Source organism: Rasamsonia byssochlamydoides, assembly GCF_041956645.1.
Source record: "Rasamsonia byssochlamydoides strain NRRL 3658 unplaced genomic scaffold VTN77scaffold_18, whole genome shotgun sequence".
Classification (NCBI taxonomy): Eukaryota; Fungi; Ascomycota; class Eurotiomycetes; order Eurotiales; family Trichocomaceae; genus Rasamsonia; species Rasamsonia byssochlamydoides.
The window spans coordinates 273,599-295,482 of record NW_027192401.1 but is presented as its reverse complement, the minus strand read 5'-3'; the positions used below and the strand labels follow the sequence as shown (position 1 = coordinate 295,482).

At 50.1% G+C, this 21,884-nt stretch overlaps 7 protein-coding genes across 7 annotated transcripts; 6 read left to right on the top strand and 1 right to left on the bottom strand.

Moving 5' to 3' along the window:
* Nucleotides 1-672: 672 nt before the first annotated feature.
* VTN77DRAFT_2394 (uncharacterized protein) lies at nt 673-2,185 on the top strand (the record flags this gene model as incomplete). The annotated part of the gene is made up of 4 exons (XM_069418228.1): nt 673-948; nt 1,003-1,038; nt 1,090-1,427; nt 1,477-2,185. 4 exons carry the CDS (start codon nt 673-675, stop codon nt 2,183-2,185), a joined length of 1,359 nt encoding a protein of 452 aa, XP_069279292.1.
* Nucleotides 2,186-3,920: 1,735 nt separating this feature from the next.
* On the top strand, nt 3,921-6,236 carry VTN77DRAFT_2393 (uncharacterized protein; the record flags this gene model as incomplete). The annotated part of the gene is made up of 1 exon (XM_069418227.1): nt 3,921-6,236. The coding sequence occupies one exon, from the start codon at nt 3,921-3,923 to the stop codon at nt 6,234-6,236; it is 2,316 nt and encodes a 771-aa protein (XP_069279291.1).
* A 2,764-nt stretch (nt 6,237-9,000) lies between these two features.
* VTN77DRAFT_2392 (uncharacterized protein) lies at nt 9,001-10,424 on the top strand (the record flags this gene model as incomplete). The annotated part of the gene is made up of 6 exons (XM_069418226.1): nt 9,001-9,189; nt 9,247-9,283; nt 9,370-9,437; nt 9,495-9,868; nt 9,932-9,999; nt 10,063-10,424. 6 exons carry the CDS (start codon nt 9,001-9,003, stop codon nt 10,422-10,424), a joined length of 1,098 nt encoding a protein of 365 aa, XP_069279290.1.
* Nucleotides 10,425-11,533: 1,109 nt separating this feature from the next.
* VTN77DRAFT_2391 (uncharacterized protein) lies at nt 11,534-12,214 on the top strand (the record flags this gene model as incomplete). Its single annotated transcript, XM_069418225.1, has 4 exons — nt 11,534-11,553; nt 11,708-11,823; nt 11,887-11,976; nt 12,042-12,214. 4 exons carry the CDS (start codon nt 11,534-11,536, stop codon nt 12,212-12,214), a joined length of 399 nt encoding a protein of 132 aa, XP_069279289.1.
* A 2,773-nt stretch (nt 12,215-14,987) lies between these two features.
* Nucleotides 14,988-16,736, top strand: VTN77DRAFT_2390 (uncharacterized protein; the record flags this gene model as incomplete). Its single annotated transcript, XM_069418224.1, has 3 exons — nt 14,988-15,340; nt 15,396-15,862; nt 15,916-16,736. The coding sequence occupies 3 exons, from the start codon at nt 14,988-14,990 to the stop codon at nt 16,734-16,736; spliced, it is 1,641 nt and encodes a 546-aa protein (XP_069279288.1).
* An 839-nt stretch (nt 16,737-17,575) lies between these two features.
* VTN77DRAFT_2389 (uncharacterized protein) lies at nt 17,576-18,952 on the top strand (the record flags this gene model as incomplete). The annotated part of the gene is made up of 1 exon (XM_069418222.1): nt 17,576-18,952. The coding sequence occupies one exon, from the start codon at nt 17,576-17,578 to the stop codon at nt 18,950-18,952; it is 1,377 nt and encodes a 458-aa protein (XP_069279287.1).
* Nucleotides 18,953-19,493: 541 nt separating this feature from the next.
* On the bottom strand, nt 19,494-20,948 carry VTN77DRAFT_2388 (uncharacterized protein; the record flags this gene model as incomplete). The annotated part of the gene is made up of 3 exons (XM_069418221.1): nt 19,494-20,261; nt 20,306-20,718; nt 20,789-20,948. The coding sequence occupies 3 exons, from the start codon at nt 20,946-20,948 to the stop codon at nt 19,494-19,496; spliced, it is 1,341 nt and encodes a 446-aa protein (XP_069279286.1).
* Nucleotides 20,949-21,884: the final 936 nt, after the last annotated feature.

Here is a 21,884-nt window from a genome sequence, read left to right as displayed (position 1 = left end):
ACTAGTGCCCAACAAAAGAAAGAAAAGAAAAAAAAGTTCATACGAACAAGCGGAAAGTATCAACAACAAAGACTCAATTCAATTCGATTGTGGTGTCACTATAGTATAGTGTAGGCTGAGCTGCCTTGATCGAGAGCCCTAAAAAAGAGTATGCGAACAGAACAGCACACGAATGCGTGACTTCAACCTAATCATGCAGCTGAAGCACTTCATTCAAGAACGTATCCTGATCAAGACGCCAATGCCAATTTAATCAGTTTGGAGACAGCTCACGCATTGCAACAGGCCCAGTGTCCCTGACTGCCAAATCAATAGCACTTTTCCTGTTGGCTTTCATGCATACTGAAATCTCGGTATTTGTCAGTCTATCCTTGCCCTGCAGCTCTCCATGTCCAGATCCGCATCTGTACTTCGGAGTACTCGGGATGAAGAGTTAATGCAAGCTGTCGACACCTTCAGCTAGCCATGGTACTCACTTTGAGTCGATCATTTTAAGACAAAGCAACAATTCAGCCAATATCAGAATTGAAGGACTGACAAGCAGAGACTGGTGTGATTGACTAACTGAACGGCTTGAAGCTGGAGCTGGTCGAGTCTTGTCAACTATTTAAGCATCATGACTCTTGACTGCTCATCTGGAAAATCGAGCTGCTCTCTCCTATCAACAAGAACATGGCCAGATACGCTCTCTCCGCCGCCCTTGTGGCTGCCGCCACAGCTGCCGCTTCACCAACGGGTCTTGGACTCACCAATTCTTGCTCTTGCTTGGATGTGCTCCTGTCGGAGTTGCAGGTCTACCCTCTTGTAACGCCATTCTGCAGCAGCTACCTGAGTACATCAACTGTCACCGAGTCCACGACCGTCACGGCCAGTGAACACACGGTCACTCTCACGAGCACTGTCACGGCCTCCCCCGTGACAGAGACATCGACTGTGGAAAGCACCACTGTAAGCGAACGCGCCAGCTGACTTCAGGACTTCAAACTAATCAAAAATCAACAGGAGGTGGAAAGCACCACCACTCTGACTGAGAGACCGGTATGTGGTCGATCCCGAGCTCAAGAACCTGCATTTTACTGACCAGGTCAGACTACGACTACGACTGTCACCCAAACGTCCATTTCAACCGTCAGCTGCATCTCTGGAGCGACAACGTTGACCGTCAGCAGTATATACAGTACATATCCATCAGCAGTCGTCGGTTCTCTTCAAGCGCGAAATGTCGTTCCATCACTGTCTCTCCCATCGATTCCGCTCCCTACACCCACACCCATTTTCTTGGACTCTCTCGTGGGATCCATCATTTCTTCCGCCTGCAACTGCCTGTCTGTGCCGGCAAAGACCTTCACCACGACCGAAACGACCACTGTGGCGCCAGGCACAATCACCTCAACCACGGAAGTCACCACGACCCCGACAACCGTAGTGTGAGTAATCGACAGTACATGTATTCTTGCTCATCACTGACAACCACAGGGATGTCACGGTCGTCTGCCCCCAGACGACCACAGTCACAACGACCACGACCGGTCCACCTGCAACACAAACCGTTACCGTCATCGAGGTCGTGCCGACCTCTGCTGGTCTTCAACTCGCCCTGAACTGGTACTACTACTACAGCTCCGCCGACTACAACAGCAACAACCCGGGCTTTGATCCCCAGGACTTTAACAACCCTGATTACGAATACACCGGCTACCTCCAGAGCGTCTCTGACTTCCATTCGGTCGACTACTCGACTTCGACCAGCAGCACCGAGTGCCAGCTGCCCAGCCTCTCCATAACGGTCGACTGTGCCCAGGCCGCCGTCGTCATGCAAGGGTACATGTGGCCGAAGTCCGGACCGGGACCGTACAACCTCAGCACCAGCGACGAAATCGACAACGCCTTATACGTCTGGCACGGCGAGAAGGCCTACCGGAACTACACCGCCGCGAATGCCGACTACGTGGCCCAGCGCTGGGGAGCGCCACTCCAGACCCAGGGCGGCAGTGTGATCATTGACTTCGCCCCTGGCGAGCTGGTGCCCGTCACCTTCATTTGGGCCAACGGCGGCGGGCCCGGTCAGGCTCTGTTGACCATCACGGACCCGGCGGGCGTCGCGCATCCAAATACCACAGGCTTCTTCCTGCCGGCGAATGCGACGGGGAGCTGTATCGATTACGTTGATCCTTTCTCCCCATAAGAGCCTCTCCGTAGGAGTCTCTGCGCCAGGAGAGATGCTGAGATGAGAATCAGTCAACGGGTGAATTTAATGCAGAAAGAGCGAAGCTCAGTTTATCCTAATCGTAATGAGAAGAACCTAATTTCTACGATATTTACAGAATCTATGAGGGAATATTCAGTTTATATAGTTTTGAATACCGTCTAATCCAATTTGAAAAGCTGCATGATCACTAAGCCTAATTAGTGCTCCCTATAAACGCCAAATTAAGTAATTGGTTATTACTCCGGAGTAGATGACGCAGGCAATTTCAACTGAGAAATCTTGTCAGTAATAAAAAAAAATAAGTAATATAGAAGTTAATATCGAGGAACACTAAGCAATATCTAAAGTTGACGAATGTCCGACGGAAGACCGGGGCCCCGAATCTTGCTTCAAATCCAGGTTAATATCCGGTTTTGTATATATATATATATATGTACTGTACTGTACCGTACAAAGGGAGAAGCAAGAGTCGAGTCGAAGAAAGCGCTAGCGCTAGCACTCCTCATGAAGGGTTCGTATCAACCACAGAAAAGACCCAACAACTAGCTAGCTAGCTAAAAAGGTACCTGGTAACTTGTCATAGCACTCTTTTTTTTTTTGTGGGGGGCTGAGTGGCAGACTCCTGACAGTGACCAGTGACAGTTCAGTACTCTATTTTCTGAGTTAAGCTCGCTTTCTGCTCCTGATTATCTGACTGTCTACATATCAACGGCTTTGTGTGTGTGTGTGTGTGTGTGTGTGTTTCTGCTATAGATTATTTGCAATGCAGTTTCATTATTATAGATAGTAGGATCTCAAACAGAAGTCTGTTCTTACTTACATACAGAAGTAGCATTTCTATTTTTTTTTCTGACTAGGTCAGCACTTTCCTAGTTCTCATCTTTGTTGCAGTAGCTTGGTAGTCAATAAAATGAGGTCTTCAACATCTCCTCCCACATATTCATGCACCATATGTCAGGTGAATGGATATCCTCTTATTTTAGTCCTGTGTATAAGTGAACGGATAAGTGAACAAAAAAAAAAGAACAACCAAGCATGACGACTAGGACTTATCATTCATTGCTCTACCTAGTTAGTTAGTCACTCACTGTTCACAAAATATAAATACTGCAAAAAATTTTTTTTCCTTCACACTTTCTTTTCCCCTCTTATGAATTTCTTCCTCAGCATATATAAAAATAAAGTGTCTGCTTGGCCATTACCTATCCTCCTTCCCATCTTATAATTATTGTGAAAAAGTGAACTGAACTGAACAATACTTTCCTGCTGTATCGATATATATGCTACCTACTTACTCATGATGGAAACTTCCTGTTATTTGTTGTCTTTTCACGTTGGTAACTGCCCTCAATCTGCACGGTAACTACCAACCTGGTATATTGGACGGAGGATTCCGTGCATTTGATTAACATTGTTAGGATATATGCATCTTATTATATTGTTGATGGTATCTTCCATATATTTTTGATTATATATGAAAATTTCTTGGTGAGTTCTATTTTTTCTTTTACTGAGTTCCTTCCCTTGTTCTCTATCCTCTGTCATTCACGCAAGGTCATCACCAACCACTTCCCATCTCGCTCACTATTAAAACACGCACATTAAAACACTTTGCACCCTGCGTTCAACAAGTCTTTGTAAATATCCATATCATACCATCTCATCACAACACACCACATTTCAACTCCACTCTATTGATTCTTCTCAAACCATGTCATCTGCCAAAATATATTCTGACGCAGAGGTGGCAGCACTTCTCAAGCCACAGAACTTCAGCTGGGCCGATGAAATGGAGGATGAAAGTTCAGAAGAAGAATACTCTTCCGTCGAGGCTTCTGACTCCGATAGCCAAGAGTCAGATGACGAGTGTGTTCTTGTCACCACAGATGGACCATTCATTGTCGATTCCTTCGATTTCGTCCCCAAGAGGCCCCTTTCTCCAAAGCCAATGGGGCCAAATGGTGCGGCGTCGTCTGCAGCCATGGACCAAGATCACGCGCCCAGCTGGCTCCAACAGTCGATGAACGAGGTTGATGTTCAGCTGCTCGGCCGTGACGGATTCCAGGCCAGCGAGGAGCTACCTGAACAACACGACTATCAACTCGACGCAGAGACAGCAGAGGCTGCAGTGGCATGGGAGTTCTGTCACAGAAACGATATAATATTCGACGATTGTGATCAAGAGCAACGTCCCATCCATCATTTCAACTGGTATGGCAATCCTGTCCGCGAATATTCCAGAACCCCAGCGGCCCACTCGCTTTTATATATCCTGTCTCGCCCGAAGACACCGGCCCCAAGTGACGAGAACCGAGTCCAGTCAATTCTCAACCGGGCAATCCAATTTGTTGACCCGGTTATATACGATGGAGACGTCGCCAAGCTCCAACGAAGCGGACAGGATCTCGTGAACGCCGTGACAGGGCAAGTGTTCAAGTTTTACAGCCCACACGGATGCTGGCACAACGATCCACGAGACAGGGAAAAAGACACCATCCAAGACAACGGAGCCATGGACGTATATACATGTCCTGAGTGGGTGGTGGCCAACGGGTTCTACGATCACCCGCTGGCCCCGACTCGAGAACAGATGTACGAGAACTGGCAGAATTTGCGGGATTCGTCCCCTCGTCATGCCAACTCCAGCGCTTGGAAAGTCCGAGAGAAGAGATCTCGACAATATATCACATCTTCCTTGCGGCTGGCAACTGGGGCAGACACTGATGCTTGCGACGATATGAATCAGGGCAGAGTATATCGCATTCACGGCAAGTTTCAGTGGTGGGAGGCGGCAATGTCTGTGGAGATCTCTGCGAACGAAGCCCTCTATCTTATACCAGAGGAGGAGACAGAATCTGTTGATGATATGGCAGACAGTCAAAGTTTGTCATCATCAACTGATATCTGTCAGTTGACAAGTTCTGAGAGCTTCAGTTCTGCTGAATCCCTCGAGAGTTGTCTGACAATGCCCAAGAGACCAGAGACCCCAGAGCCATCTTTCGCTATGGTGACGAAATTAGGTGAATGGGTATTGTCAGATCAGACTGACTCCTTTGACGCCAAGCAACGTGATCAGTGTGTCAACAATATGAATAGCATCTCAAAAGGCATTGTTTACAGAGTTGCCAAACGATGCAAAGTGTCTGCAAGGAAACCTGTTTCACACAAAATCTTGCGTGGTCAACAGAGCCTCTATTCTATTGCAGAGACAAGTTTCAAAAACACTGGAGCAGATGGTCTGGAATGTGCAAAGACAGCGAGCAGACCATCACAACAAGTAACCGACCAACACGGCATGGCGAGCAAGAGCCAGGACGGCAAGAACACGAGCGAGGATGGACAAGACCACTCTGCAGATGAAGATGTACCTGAGGTAAGACCGTCTCTTCCCACTGTCATTCGAAATCTTTCTTTGTTCTCCGTCAAAATCGTGGACATTGCACTCACGACACATCAGACGCATGCCACATCCCACACAGTCTCCAACCCGCCAGCCCCAAACGGCCCCAATAGCGACGCGAACCTGAATAAACGCAAGAATCCTTCGACTCGTCTCAAGTGGTCAAGATCATTCCCGAAATGGCTCCATGGGCAACGGGTAAAAGCAAGGGACCGACTCCTCTCTGAGAACTCGGGTTCCAGTACATCGGAGTCAGAGCCGGACACGGGACCATCAGCCTCTCAAACCTCCACCCAGGAGATGCTGACCTACTTCTCGTTTCCGGAACCAGTCTTCAACAAGGATCGGAAGCCAGCACATAAGAAATGGCTGAGTGGGAAGGTCTGGCGAAGTATCACACACAAACTGCTGGACAGCAGTTATGCTTCTGAAGAAGGGGACTCGAACCCGCCTGTCCCACGCATCATTGCTATACGAACCATGCCACAGGAGCAACTTCCGTCACCGTCAACGCAAGCACAGCAGAAGCCGCGAAAGCGATCGTCGATCCGAAAGGTGGTGAGGAATTTCATTCTCGACGGACTCGGCCTCATGAGCGGTTATTACCCAGGGGGAATGTATATCTGAGAGATGTCTACAACTGAGTCATTCGCAAGGAATTGGTGACATGTTTGTTGTCTTGTGGTGTGGGATCTGACTGAAGTGGATTTCTCTGATGCATGACGAGTTTGAAACAACCCTGAGAATCTTCTTTGTTTATAGTAGAGCGATTTCGAGGAGCTGGTATTATTGTAAGGGAACAAAGAGGAAGATTCTCACAGATTGGAAGTACTCTGATCCGGAAGAATAGCCCATGAAACAGAGTATAGAATGATGAAGCTTTTGCTGTTACCTACTTAGTACCTAGTAGGTTTGTTGCTCCTTCCTGGATAGGTATGTAGGATATATGACATCAGGCCAGCTCATGTATTGTGTCTGTCACGTGTTCAGGAACTGGACCTTACCGTAACCCGCGGTCTTTCCCTCTTTTATACTAGCGTCAGGAACCTGCCGGATGACAGCGGGTCAGGAGCCAATCATTCTCGAGCATCAAATTTTGGGGCTTGGCGATCTCGACATTGTGAAACTGGGGGAACTTAAAAACCTCTGAAACATCTGCGTCCAAATAGACTAATAATAGTCAAATTAAATACGGAGTACGGAGTACTTTATGGGGCTTTTTTGTATGTTGATAGACTCGGGGACTCGGGCTTCACCTCAGCTTTCTGTCGTCTTCCGTAGTCTATGGTTATGAACTTATGACCCCCTACGAGGTCTACAGGACAAGATGAGTCAATATCAAGGTACGTTACGGAGTAGACTCGTTGCAATAGTCACATACTGGTGAACGTGACTCCGATGGCGGGGTGTGAGAGAACTCCCTTCCTAAACACAAAGCAATATCATGTTTTTTTTTTATCACGGTGACCCTCACCTCGACCATTCGTAGAATCTGTACTCCGTACAGATGGACCCCGAAGGACCCCGTACTTGCGATCTGATACTCTATCTATGTTACTGTACTCCGTACAGCATACATGCATCAGACTGCATGCCATTTTGCTCGTTCTTGGCACCACGCGCATCTCTCCGTGCAACTCCAAGCAGCATGGGGCATTTCTGCAATCGATGCCGGAATCGGGGCGTGGGAAATGTACTCCGTATCTATAGATTTATATCCCAGTCTCCTGATGTCTCGGTAGTCGGTACCCAATGTGTGGGGCCATCTCTTCCCAGCAGACAAGATTTGACCAAAAACGTGGATATATGGAGTAAATTAGGTTGGTAGTTAGCATGGAAGATGACAAAAACCCATTTGACGCCACACAATGTCCAGTTTGGATGAACGGAATATTAGCGCGCTCTAATAGTCTCAGTGTCTGCGGACATTAGCACAGAAAAGACTTAGCGTCATGTCAAACGGGAAACTGTATGGAGTAAAACTTACCAGATCCACCAAAACGGGATGGCTGGACGACTGGACTTCCACCCAAATTGAGGCTCTCGGGTGGTATTTGTCAACACTACGACGCGTTCGGTATTCAACAAGAGATATTGCCGACATATGCCCCTCTCAGCGTTCAGTTAATCCACTGATCGACCTCCTGAGAAGAGCACGCGAGCGTGGTCATTGGCGATCCCACGCTATGGAGACACGTTCAGGGCTTGTCTGACGTAATATTTCGTACTCTAAAGGTATCTCCTATTTGTCATTTTCATGCTCGCTTCACCGGTAGCTGACTATGACTGTGCAATCATAGTGCCGTGTCCAATATGACCCCTGTTCAGGGTCCAATCACAATTGAACAAGTTCATACTTTAGTGTTGTTTTGCCGAACTTGGCCTGATCCAGCGATGGCATTATTGCTGACATGCATTGCAGATCAGGCACGGCTGCCATGAGGAACTAATTCTCACTGTCCATCCAATCTCCCTTGTTGACGGCAGTTTAACCCTCAAAAACTCTGCCAATCCATTGCGTCTTGACTTTCTTTGCCTGGGTAATTTTGTTCTTGATGACGCACGACTGTCAACTTGGTCATCTTCCTGACAGCCGTTGAGAGTTCTCAGATTCAGCAGTTGTATCTGACCAGCTCATCTCCCTTGCCCTGCGTCAACAAAAGGTAGTCTGGAGTAAAGAGATCTGTGTGACCATGCTCTTCCAGGATAATATACTCCGTAATACACGTTTATTTCGGTAGAATTCCGGCACCGATTCAGATAACGTGGTAGGGATATGCAGTGGCGACGGTGATAGTGGAGAAGGCATGGCTAGCGGTATTTTTCCTCGAGAAATCGGCAAAAGTCCAGCTATTCGATCTGTCAGGAAAAAGAAAAAGCTGTCAATCAGTTGCTCTTCTCACATGTCAGCATTATAGAAATCACACGTGTTAGGCTTGTAAATAGAGTGTAATCTGTCACAATGCCCAGGACTGAATTTTCCGCAGGAGACTTTCGGTAGGAGATGATATGCTGCTTCCTCAAGAATCATGCCCGTTCTTTGATCGGGAATTCTTAGATAGATGATCTACCCCTCCCCTGCAGCCACTATTGAAAAACTAAAACTTTCGCCATCTTCTCCATGTGACGACCCCACAGGTCTCTCACGCAAATCTTTGGCAGCATGATGTCCCCAGTTGGACCTTCTGCAGATAAGATTCATGACTGGAGCCACAGGTTCCCCGGCATGGATGCAGATCGGGTTTCTGTTTCTTATTTCTACTCTCGACCATCCCCCCCGCGTCTCTGGAAGCCATCGCCCTTTCCAACAAGTCAATTAATTCCTGGAAAGAGGTGAATCACGACTTCCAAAGGGATTGCGTGTCCCAGAATCCTCAAGAAGATGCCGCCAATGGATGCTCTACGACAGAGAGCTCCGTCCCGGAGTGACTGGAGGATACACTCTCGAGGCAATGAAGCTTTGGTCATTACGGTGGTTCTGACATCACTTGCGATTTTTGTCGTCACAGTGCGGATGGTTACGAGGATTACACTGGTCAAGTTGGTCGGTCGAGAAGACGGGGTGATTATGCTGTCCCTAGTAAGTCTCATATCCTGCGATGCAAGAGGATGACGTAGCAAAACTGACGGTGATTAGACATTTTCGATCGTGTACATGGCATTAGTTATAAGCCGTAAGTCACGCGGTCTGCGGCTCTGCTCGTTCAACCGCTTTTCCTTCCGTTGATGGCGAAACTGGGAATCCTGACATGGAGTTTAGAGGTACATTTTGGACTGGGTCACCATCAATATGACCTTCCGCTGGAGGAAGTCAAGGCACAGCTGATGGTGGGTGTGCTCCTGAAGTCCGATATCGTTCTAGTAGAGGCTGATTGATCCCTCCAGCGGCTCTGGCTTGCTATCCCGATGTATAACTGCAGCCTGTGGTGCACCAAAATTTCCATTCTCTTCCAGTACCTGCGCATCTTCCCCGGTCGACCTATCCGCATTGCCTGTTATACCATCATGGGGATTGTCTGTTCCTATTCCCTCTGGGCCGTTGTGAGCGGTTATTTGAACTGCATTCCCGTGGCGAGGTTCTGGGACCGTTCGATACCAGGAAACTGCCTGAATTTCGAAGCGCTTTGGTTTTTTAACGCCGCGATGAACCTCCTTACGGATATGGTTCTCTTAATTTTACCTATGCCGGTACTCAATTCTCTGCAACTTCCACGCAAACAGAGGCTGGCTCTCATGGGAGTTTTTGCCGTTGGTGGACTGTAAGAAGCAATGCCTATGTCTGGTCTGTATCGCGCCGATGTGGCTGACATATCTGTACAAAGGGTCTGCATCACAAGCATGCTCCGTCTCAAATCCTTGCATCAAGTTGCAATCAGCACAGACCCGTCTTGTGAGTCCAACGATCCTGGACTGAACTTGTTAAGTTGTATGATCGATACTGACAGATAATCAGGGGACAACGTTGGTGCCGCTTTCTGGACAGCTGCCGAGTGCAATATCGCCATCATCTGTGCTTCCTTGCCGTACCTGCGTCCCCTCGTCATCCGCATCTTCCCTCACTTCGCCTCGAACCTGAGTTATCCACGGAAGTCTGATGGTCAACTTACAAGTCATCGAAAAAGCAGAGCCACCCTCCTCACCAACACCGTGCGTGGAGAGTATGACATGTACGGGTTCAATGATCGACGGGGTGGTACCTCCAGCAGCGAGACCATGGGTGGCATTCAAGTCACCACCGAATTGGTCCAGGAGACGACGAAAGGAGGAGAGTCGATCGAATCAAGCAGTCAGCGGACCCTAGTAGAGGAAGTTTGACATTTGCCATTCGTTTCCCCCCCCCCCCCCCCCCCCCTTTTTTTTTCTTCTTAATTTACTTTCCTATATATACCCTGTACTTATGTCTTCTTTCCCCCTTTCTTTCTTTTTTCTTTTTCTACTCGGCATGGGAATTCTGCTATCTTACGACTCATAGGGCGGATCGAATGATTTTGGGTATGGGCGGCTGTCTGCATATTGTTATGTCTCTCTCTATTCGGTTTAATATCACATGTTATGTAACAACTCGCTGGTGGTATGCCTTCATGTACAGCAGCTTTTTTTCTTCTTTTTTTCACCCCCTTTTCTTTCGTTTTTTCTTTCCTTTTCTCTCTATATTATCTTGTTGTTGTTGATTTTATTACTGAACTTTCTCTCTCTTTTTTTTCTCTTTTATTGATATTTTTCATGTATATACTTGACGAGATCACACAATATATTGACGGATGTGAATTGGGTAGCAGTCTCTGCAAATACAAACAAGCGGATCAATCGGGATCTATATAACACACAGTACTCTGTCAACACTGCTTATATAATTAGGGTGGGAGCCCTGGTTGCGGAAATGATGGTGGCCAATCCCCGAGTCCCCGACACCGCATCCGTGCCGGAGGAAACGCCAAGACAACGTGCGCAATTCAACAATCCAACCCAGCCTCCTGACAGCCGACCTCGAAGCTCAACTATTGACCTGGCCTAGGTGCCTAACTCCGCAACCCATCCTCCACAGACTAGTTCTTTTCCTCTACCTGCGATAATCCCACAGACCATCTGAGGGGTGAAATCTCGTCCCGCAGCGACAATCTTGACCCTACTTTCCACGTGCGCATCAATCTCTTTGTTTGTTTCAAATACCGCGATACGAGCTAGGCTGCGGCATTCCTCTCTAGCTCGACGTCCTATTCTCGGTCACGTCTGCCGTCGTTCCTTGACAACGAGCCCTGCAGTATTTCCCATCTCTGTCGCATAGAGTCTTGCGGGATTATCGGATCAATTGCTCCCGAACGAGAGTATTCCCGAGGTCAGAACAACGCGAGGGAAGAGCTGCGCTGAATTGCGAACACACAAGAGAACTATAGCCAGACAGCAAGTCACAAAGTTGCGCCAAGATGGACTACTCCAATATCTTGTATGTGTCCCCTGTACGGTCGTGAAACCTTGACGTTATTGCAATTACCGCATCATATCGAGCCCGCTAGCTTTGTGCGATCGGGTTTGAAGCTTCACATTTTCTTCAATGGCTTGATGACCCGACAAACGCCAATGCTGACTGTATTGGATAGCCGTCTTGTCAACATCGCCGTCGGTGTGATTATGATCCTGGGCGGTATTAGCCAATTCTTCCCTCCTAGCTTGAGCTCAATCATTGTCGGGGCGTACGTCATCCTCTTTGGTCTCAGTATGTCAAGCCCTTCCGATACTGTGCGTATTGTCTGAGCGCTTCTATCTAACGAACTCTCAGTTGTTGCCGGCCTGGAATTCCTTCCCCAGGTCCCTGACTATGTCTACCGATACGCCTCTTTCCTCTTTTCGTTCCTCGGACGAGGTGCTTGTGAGTGATCCACTGACCGTGAAACTGGGGCATTGCGCGTAGCAATTGTACTAAGTCTTCACCAGTCTACATTTTCGTTGGTTCGATCCTGTTGCACGACAGCATCCTGCGCTACCTTGCCGGTTCGATTGTCGGCTTCATTGGTGTTGGATACGTGGTCCTCGAATATATCCCATCGATTGAACCGCCGTCGAACATGCGGGAGGCTGACAACAGCTGGGGCGCTGAGCAGGTTTAGACCTGTTGATTCCCCTGAGAATATCCACGCCTTCTTCGGCCGTGGTAGTGGTTGATTGACGCGTTATGTACTCCGTCACACCGCTGTCCGCCATATATTGCCTCAATTTTTTTCTTTTTTGGAGATGAGTGTTGCTTGTTATAGAGGACAAAGAAGAAAGTACGTGGTGGAGCCGGATATAGCTCAGGATGCGACGTCAATGAGCATGTGAGGATTTGATGACTACTGTATTGTATGTCATTTGCGATTGCTTTCACTAAGAGACCTTTTTTTTTTCGTTTGCCGCTCGCATATGTGTCCTTCATGTGGAGGCTTTGTCGGTTGGATCGATGTATGTACTATATGTGGATACGGTTGGGTCTGAAAGAGATGTTGGGCGGTGGATTTCTCTGATATTTGATGAGGTTACTATAATTGGTAACTATGCTGCTTCCGGTTTTTCTTTTTCTTTTTCCCTTTTTTATGTTCTTTTTTTTTGCTTTTGATTCCTACGGGGGGCCTTCTCGGCCTTCTCCGAGTGTGGGCAGCTTACTATCAAAAAGGGAGGAAGTTTAGCCATTACGTACGCAGACCCTTTCCTCCGTACGGAGTGTTCACAAGGTGATAACTAATCCGACGCCCTGTTCCAAGAATATGTCTACGGGGTATCCCCTAGTACTCCGTATAAGCCTCCCCCTTTTTCTTCTTCGTGCAAGGGACTACGATCATCTTCCACTAGCTTGCTTCAGATCTGTGTAAAGGCCCCGGGTGAAGAAGGGAGGCCGACTTGCTTGAAACTGTTTCTCAACCGCCGCAGGTTTCACCTTGCCAGACGGATGACAAGAGTCGGCATGCAGATACGGACGAAGTACAGAGTACTCGGATTGTAGTCATTCAAACTTCAACGCTCAATTTGGGGACTCGTCAGCGCCATTCAACTAATTATTATTCTCATAGCGACTGCAACTAAAATAGACGGTGGTCTCAAGTATTATTAGGTAGGTCGGAGTTATTAGAATAATCTTAATTTTCTTATCGACGCATCATTGGCAGGGGTGACCTGGGAGCAGCCGAAACAACATCTCAGCTAATAATAAATCACCACCATTCAGTGAGGAAAAAGCTTGTCGAGACTTCAGAGGTGAGACCCTGAAGCTGCAGGCTCCGCATGAAGCCCGTGGGCATATGCATAGGCATAACATAACACAGGCACAGGCACAGGCCACGGAGTTAGATCTCCGAATCGACACGTAATGCCTATTCCAGACAGATCGATGTCGACCTTCTCGAAGTTGTCTCAACTGAAGCCGAGTCGACGCGTCTTTTCGCCCGAAAGAGGAAGCCGTGAGGAGAGTCCATGACGGTCCATTCGGAGGTTGAGAAGAGAAGTCTGAGCGTCGGCCCAATCAGCACGTACCGAATTCTGCTGACTGGAGGGCGATCGTTGGGTGAGCCAATCGGGACAGTGCGAGTGGGTCAGCCTCCTGGAACAGACAGCACTAGGGCCCAATCAGGGAAGGCGCGCAGGGCGGAGAGGATGGCGTTAGTCCCGAACAGGAATCCGGGGAGTAAAGGGCCTAGCCTACAAGCGCGCGTGGATTAACAAGCAAGCATCTCAACACGATGGCCGCAGGAAAAGAAACACCGTCCAAGCTCCCTCAGGCAGTGAGGCCACACGGGCGATCTGTGGAGTTCTCCCAGGATCTACCGTCTGATGGACATGCGATTCGTCACCCGTGCCCGCGGCTTTTACATGGCAATCCCGAGCAATCTCGGTCCTAATGGTCAGTCCTGGTAGACAACACCGGATGGGGGTAGTAGACTCGTGGCGATTCGTGGGTTCCCCGTCAGCCAGCGGCCTGTCATCAGATCGATAACGGTAGATTTTTAAATCAGCTGAATGGTCCTGTCTCCGATGGATATATCTTCTTTTCTTCCGTAGATAATCAAGATCAGGGCCATCTTGCGTGATCGTGGGTGTACCAATCGTCCTCCGCCCCGGCATCCTTCCCTTCCAAATCCATCCATCTTCTCCGAACTCTCTCTCTCTTTCCACCCACCAACCAACAACCATTCATTCATCCATCCCATCTCTCTTCATCGCCCCTTGATCCCACCCACATTTTCCCGGCTCTCACTCCCTGCTCGACTGCTTGCTGTGGACGCGCTCTTCTCCCCAAATAGCGGTAAATCCTCCGTCAACGTAGCCTACTGGTCCAGACTCCAGACAAGCCACCTCTGCTGTCCTACCATTCCAACGGACTGTGGCTCCTGCGCACGCCACGAACCGCACCGCCTATCAACTCCATCTGAAAGCTAATTTCTCTCTCGACTTGCTTATCCCCCCCCGCACTTGGTCACCACTCTTTTTCTCCTTCAGGTCCGCAGAGAATTCTCTCCTTGTGTTCCTCTGTGTCCTCGCCCGACCTTTTGTGGTGACCTTGCAGTTTGACTGCGCTTGCGACACAGTGTTCTCGGCGAAGCACATTGGCTGATTCGACTTTTCCTGGACGTTGTGGTGGCGACTCGGTGTCTTCTGGAAGCGCACTTTGGATTGAGCCACGGGTTGGGTCGGTGGATTCCGGAGTGTCCGTTGTTTCGACGATCTTGCGACTGAAGGAGATACGACAGACGCCTACGTTGTGTTGAAGAATACTCTCCTCGTACAGTCTTTCGTCGCAACTCGCACCATTGATCCTCCTTGAGACTGCCTGGACTTCCCTGGTCTTATATCGCGGTCAACGAGTAACGTCTGCTGTCAACTCCCGCTGCGGCGTTGGCTCTACGCCAGCAGATGGAAACTTTGAACCCCCCTGGAAGCCAAGCGAACAACCTGATACGCAATCCTTCTGCCGAGGACTTGGACGCGGCGCAGCAACTCATCTCTTCCGCTCGTGGCGCGCGGGAACTTTCGAGTGATTCCAAGCCGGACAGTACGGGTAGCAACAGGGATGACGGCTGGCAAACTGTGAACAAGAATACTCCGCGAGACGAAATGGACGTAAAGACAGATGGACCTGCTCCTGCTGCAGCAACTGCTCCGGCTCCAAAAAATGGAGCGGACTCTACTGCAAACAACACAGCAGCCCCGAAGCGGCCATCTAAACCTCCAGGCAGGGATACATCCTTTCCGGGTCACTCATGCAGGTATGTCGTCTGTAATGATATTGCTGCGAGAATCTGTGTGCTGACGTCTGTCCAGTAACTGCGGAACCAAGAGCACTCCGTTATGGCGGAGATCGCCCACGGGGGCTATGATCTGCAACGCCTGTGGTCTCTATCTGAAGGCTAGGAATGTGCAGAGGCCTACGAAGCGTAATCGCACGCAATCACAGCCAGCCGGCCAGCAAGGCCAGAAGAGTGCATCTCCAGACTCGCCAGCAGGCAATGGGAACTGTGGCCCTCTTGGATCGTGTCCTGGCGGCGGCAATTGCAATGGCACTGGTGGTGCGGAAGGATGTGATGGATGTCCGGCCTTCAACAACCGCGTATACAAGTCAGCTGCGCGAGCGGCGGCTGCAAATCAATCTTCGAGTGAGAAGTCAGAAGGGGATGCTAATGCATCCGGCCAAGAGGGAGGTCTTCTTGTGGCATGCCAAAATTGCGGTACGACGGTGACGCCGCTTTGGCGACGAGATGAGAATGGCCATCCCATTTGCAATGCATGTGGTGAGTAGTTTGGTTGTGTGGGACTTTGGTGCTCGAAATGTTGACATGCCCAGGTCTGTACTATAAGCTGCACGGTTGCTATCGGCCGACGACGATGAAGAAGTCGATCATCAAGCGGCGAAAACGCGTGGTCCCTGCGCTGCGAGATCCGTCTCCCGGTGAAGCTACACAGTCGTCTACGGGTTCGTCCGCATCGCCTGAAGCGACGCCGGCCGGGCTGGCACATGCACCCGACGAATCACGGCAGTATCAGGGCGGCGAGTACATGAATGATGCGAGAGGGCGCGTATCACCTCGACAACCGCTGACTCTAGCACCGCCTCCGGTGGATTTTACGGGCTACAATTCAAATGCGATATCTCTACCTCACCATCCTCCTCCTCCCCCTCCACGGCTACTGGAACCAGACAGCCACAATACTTCCAATCAGTCTCCTGGGCCTCAATTCGGGCGGCAGTCGTCCTCTCCACGGTCGACACCGCTTGGCACGGCCGCCAACCCGAAGAAGCGGTCCATTGCAGATACTGGGGCAGCAGATCCGGAGACGACGCTCGAATCGAACCAGCTCCCTCCTATCATGCCCCAGACGAATCCTGCTCCCCCAGCACGCCTCAATTCCATTTCCTCCCTCCTCAACCATACCACCTCTCCCGAAGATTCTCGCCTAGACCCAGCTCTGGGTCATTACAGTCGTCCATCACAACATCCATCCTCCTCTCTACCGCCTCCTTCGTCCGGACAGCCACGGGGTTCGACAGACCTCGACAGTTATAAACTGGAGCGTCGGGCGCAGCTGCAGCGCGAAGCGGAAGAAATCCGGGAAGCGCTGCGGGCGAAGGAGCGGGAGCTGGCGGAGTTGGAGCAGTCGCAATAACAATGACCTTGTCTTCAGATGGATGACTGGGATAACTGTGTACGATGTATGTTAGTCTAGTCGTTTAAAATTAGCCGGTAGGATAAGATACCTTGGGAACGGTGTTGGTTGCTTCATTATTCGAAGTGTTTCAGCGACGTATGTATGTACTCACTGTGTGGTAGCAAAGTAGGCTTCTACACATGCACATAAAATAAGTCTTGTTATCTAAGTAATACTGAAATAACTACATTACTTCCTACAGAGACATAGCCTGAAAACAGAGCGTAGTAGATGAGTTCACTACTCATATACATTATACTGTATATGCCATAAACTAGAGAGGAGAAAAGATGACTTAATAAATATCCTATCTCCTTAAGCATATAGCTAGATCCTGTCTAGATATCTACCTAGCTACCTAAGGTAGGTAGGCAGGAATATTGGAGCTCACTATGGAGTCTAGAATCCGGCAGTACTTAGTACCCCTAAGTACCTAGTACCTACCGAGTAGCTATCTACCTAAGCAGGTACCTAAGGTGTCTATCTACCTACCTAGAGTAGTTACCTTTACTTAACTTAATTGTCTAGCGGAGAGGGGCTAGTGGTCACCTGCACGGAACGTGCGTGTATACATATGTCATTATGAAGTTAGCAGAACCTTAGACAGGTACCTAGGTATCTGACTGCGAAACTACCTCACACAGCTAGCTACCTAAGACGGAGTGTTTCCCAGCATGAATTGGAACCCAAAGTACAGTACTTGAGATAAAATCCAATATAACCCAACGAAATGCGTACACCATCGTGGTCAACAACGCCATGAGTCTTCTCTCACCATCACTACCACAATCGTCACCATGGCCGAAATGAAGAAGCGAACCTTCCACCTCAACTTCCTCGGCGACGTAATGCTGGGCCGACTGATCGACCAACTCTTCCCACAGCACGTGCACAACCCCGAAGAAGCAAGCATCATCGCCGCCTTCCGGAAGCGATACGCCCGTATACGAGAGGGGGAGTACACGCCCGCCTCTCCATGGGGGACAACCCTGCCTCTATTCCTTCAGGACCAGCAGACAGCTGGAGATGACGGCGGACTCAACCTCCTCAACCTCGAAACATCCGTGACAACCCACGCCGAAGCCTGGCCGAACAAGGCCTTCAATTACCGCGTGCACCCGACCAATGCGGTAGCCGTGCTGCGGCAAGCGAGAATCGATTATGTCTCGTTGGCGAATAACCACACGTTGGACTTTGGGCCCGAGGGACTCGTCGAGACGGTTTGGACGCTGAAGAAGGCAAGGATTGCGTTTGCGGGCGCTGGCGAGACGACCGAGGAGGCGATTAGTCCCGCCATTCTGGCGTTGCCGCGCGGAGAGCGGGGGACGCGAGAGGGCGGGCAGAGGGAGGATCCCGCTAGTCGCTCTTCTACTACTACCACCACTTCCGCTGGCGGGTATAACAGCGGGGAGGAGGGTGAGAGACAAACACACGCAATCCACATCTGGTCCGCCTCCGACCACCCGCGCGACTGGGCCTCCGTGCCAACCTTCCACCTAATCGACTACTCAGCGTCCACCCGCTCACGACTCAAACGGCTCCTGACCTCGCGAGCCCGCCCCAAACCCGAGGCGGCATCAACCAAGCCCGCATTGAAGATCTTCTCCGTCCACTGGGGGCCGAACTACAGCTGGACGCCGCTGTCCGAAATCCAATCGCTAGCGCACTTCCTGATCGACGAGTGCGATGTCGATATCGTCCATGGCCACTCGTCGCATCATGTCCAGGGTGTGGAGCGGCCCAGACCGGGGAAATTGATCATCTATGGATGCGGGGATTTTGTGGATGATTATGCGGTGTCTGAGCGGTTTCGGAATGATTTGGGTGCTGTGTGGAGGGTTAGGGTTAGGGAGGTGGAAGATGAAGATCCAGAAGAAGAACAGGATCATGATCATACCGGAGGAGAAGGTGCACGAGCAGGTGGAAATACAGCAGCAGAAGGAGAAAGAAGAAAAAGGCTACGCCTCCGCCCTTCAACCCTAGAAATCTTCCCCACCCGCATCCAGCACTTCCAGGCGCACCTCCTGGACCGCTCCGACCCAGACCACGACTGGGTGTGCGAGCGGATCACCACGCTGACGGAGGAGTTGATGGAGGCGAATACGGAGACGAAGGAGAAGATTGTTCGGCCGGAGTTGGGGGCGGAGGGGCAGTTGGTTGTTGATTTGGAGTGACTATAACATAGGATAAACAGCCTTGCTGCTGGCTTCTTGAGTCCGCCAGGATTCTTGAGGGCGTCGATCAGATGAGTTCATTTGAGCTGGTTAGGATCGTGTTTGTCATGGTCTGTGGCTGGATTCTATCTGCTGCAAGAAAATGCCCGTGAATGCTGCAATTGTGGCTATATGAGGCTGTAGCAGGACGCAGCATGCGTAGATTTACAAAATCGATTCTACAAAGGAAAAGAGGAGGAAACATGTGTATGCTTGTGTATGCTTGTATGCTCATCTCTCGTCGCGTATTTTCGGCGAAGGCCCAGCCTTCTTGACAGTACTATGTACAGACAAGGACTCCTACCCAAGACAAGATGATAATAAGCAAGAAGATATGAGCAAGATCCAGTCAAAAAAAAAAAAACAAAGAAACTCCTGAAACTCCTTGCCAATGATTTTTGCGAATGTCGACTGAATGCTAAAAGCCAACCAACGCCAGGAATGCTGATTCTTGCTGAATATTCGTGATAACGGGGCATAGCACTGGAGTGACAACTACAACTCACTCTTCTTCCCACTTGATCACCCTACTACCAGCCGACTCGGAAGCATCTGCTGCTGCAGACTCCTTCATGCGACGTGGCTGGTCGCGTGCCCGGAGCTTCCTTCCAGCTGGCGCAGCTGGGGGGTCAGCCGGGTCAGCCTTGTCGGTCCCCGTGTCGCTCCCCTCAGAAATTGTATCCTTCGGGACTTCATCAACCTGCTCCGCGATGGCATCCGGATTCACCCTCAAACGCAGCGAGACCAGATCATTCTTCTCCTCGTCGCGGAAGGCGATGCCCACGGTGACGTTGGGCAAGATCCGTCTCTTCTGCTCCCGACCTCGGCGGCGGCCAGAAAGTTGATTTCCATCATCGCTATCGCTGGCCGACCGCTTACTCGCGGTACTGTGTCGGGAGGAAGAGCGCGAACTCGGCAAGCGGGGCTTCAAGCCTGCTGACAGACTGGCGGTGCTCTTCGACACAGTACTCGCTGACGACTGCGACGACGACTGCGACGATCCGGACGTCTCCTCGTCTAGCAAGTTGGAGAATGCTCGATCGATGTCACCGCGGCATTGGCGCAGCATCTCCACAATGGTATTGTGGTCGTATCGCCCGCCTAGTCCTTCCTGGATGCAGGAAATCTTCCACGGAGACACCACATCGATGACCAGCCCGGACTCGCTGGTCTGACCGGCATCCGGTTTGAATTCACCGGTTGGCTTGACGCATGGGAGCCCGGTATGCGGGCCATTGATGTTTCGAACGGAGGAGTAATGGTTAAAGTTCTAAACATATTAGCGATGCCGAATAAATAGTAATGGCTACTTACATGAAATGCAATATGAACCGGCTCTCGCTCTTCATCCGGCGGAGCATTCACGTCGCGGAAGTTCTGGATGCCCGACTCCGTATACACTCGGACATCCCGCTTGTAGAACTGACAGAACGCCTGGATCTCCTCCGATCCGCCCCAGACGCCGTCCTCCCCGGACCGGGCCACCATGGCATCGAACGCCGCCTCTTGCTCCTGGGGCGACGCAGATGGCCCGACTGGAGTGGCTGACCGTGCCGCGGCGGAAGCAGCCCGTCTGGGGGCTCGCCGTCGCCCACCGACTGCGGCGGTGAAGTTCACAAAGTAATCGCGATGCGTTTTCATGTGCTGGGCCAGATGATGGCGGATCTCCGCAGAGCGGTCCCACACGCCATACAATTGATCCGACAGGGCATAGTAGAGACAGTTGCCTGGAGATAGTCAGTTGACTTGAAAATGAAAATTAAATTAAAAAAAATAAAATAAAATGAATTCACATACCATCCCCTTTCGTCGGATACGCATACAAACCCAGCTGCTCCAGACAAGGCAGCCGGAGAGCCTCCGCGTCGGCCGCCTTTTTGTTCGACGCTCGCGTTACTCGGGGCTGCCTTGGCTGGGGCGCGGAGCGGGCATCGCAGCTGGACTTCCGGGCGGCCATGATAGGCACGATCCTGGCCCGATTCCCAGGCACGTCAGCCATGATTGATCGGCGAGCTCTGCTCGAGAATCTCCCTCATTTGGCGGGGGACTTGACGAGGGATGGTCCTCGAGCAGAGGCAGCGGAAGAAAAGGAGGTAAAGGGGAAGAAAGAAAAAAAGAAAAAAAAAGACAGGGGGAGGAAACGAAGCAAGGAGTTTTTTGTCAGGGACTCGACACAGACAAAGATGAAGAGGGAAACAAGACACGGGGCAATGGAAACCCGCTTACCGAGCCCGACGCGGTGAGCCAATTCGCCAGTGGTGATTGGTGGAGCAGCGTTTTCTGCCAGAGAGCCGTCGATGACGAAATGGGTGGTAAAGAAAAGAATTAAAAATAGAAAAAAATAGAAAAAACTACACGCTGCCAGGAACCTGCTGGCGAATTGAAGAAAGAATGACTCAATTAGGATTAAGGAAAGTGGACAGAGAAAGGAGTGTTTGCCAGAAGCACAGAAAGATGACTTTCAAACGAAGGGAAAAAATGCATCAGTCCGGATGAGAACAAGAGATCAGCAGAGAAGATGAAAAGAGACGATTTATAGGGTTGCCTGTCATAGTAACTCGTTTACACACGTTTAGATTAATTCTCATTGAGCTAATCTAGGTCTATTGTTACGAGTATGGAAGTAAATACTCGTCGACAAGGATTGAATTCAGTAATTCACTATATATTGTCTACATAGGGATGAATGACAATCAAGGTGATTTTAGCTCTATGAATGCTTCGAGCAATTCACTATATTGAGGACCCGAATAATCCAGTTGGTGTTGACCATCATGAAGTTGAAGCACTACTGCTCAATAGAGGCAATTCCCCTGATTTTAGTCTATCGAATCGGAACTCGGTGGAGCAGGATAATTATTCAGAGAAATACTCTTGGCACTCTTCGAATCCT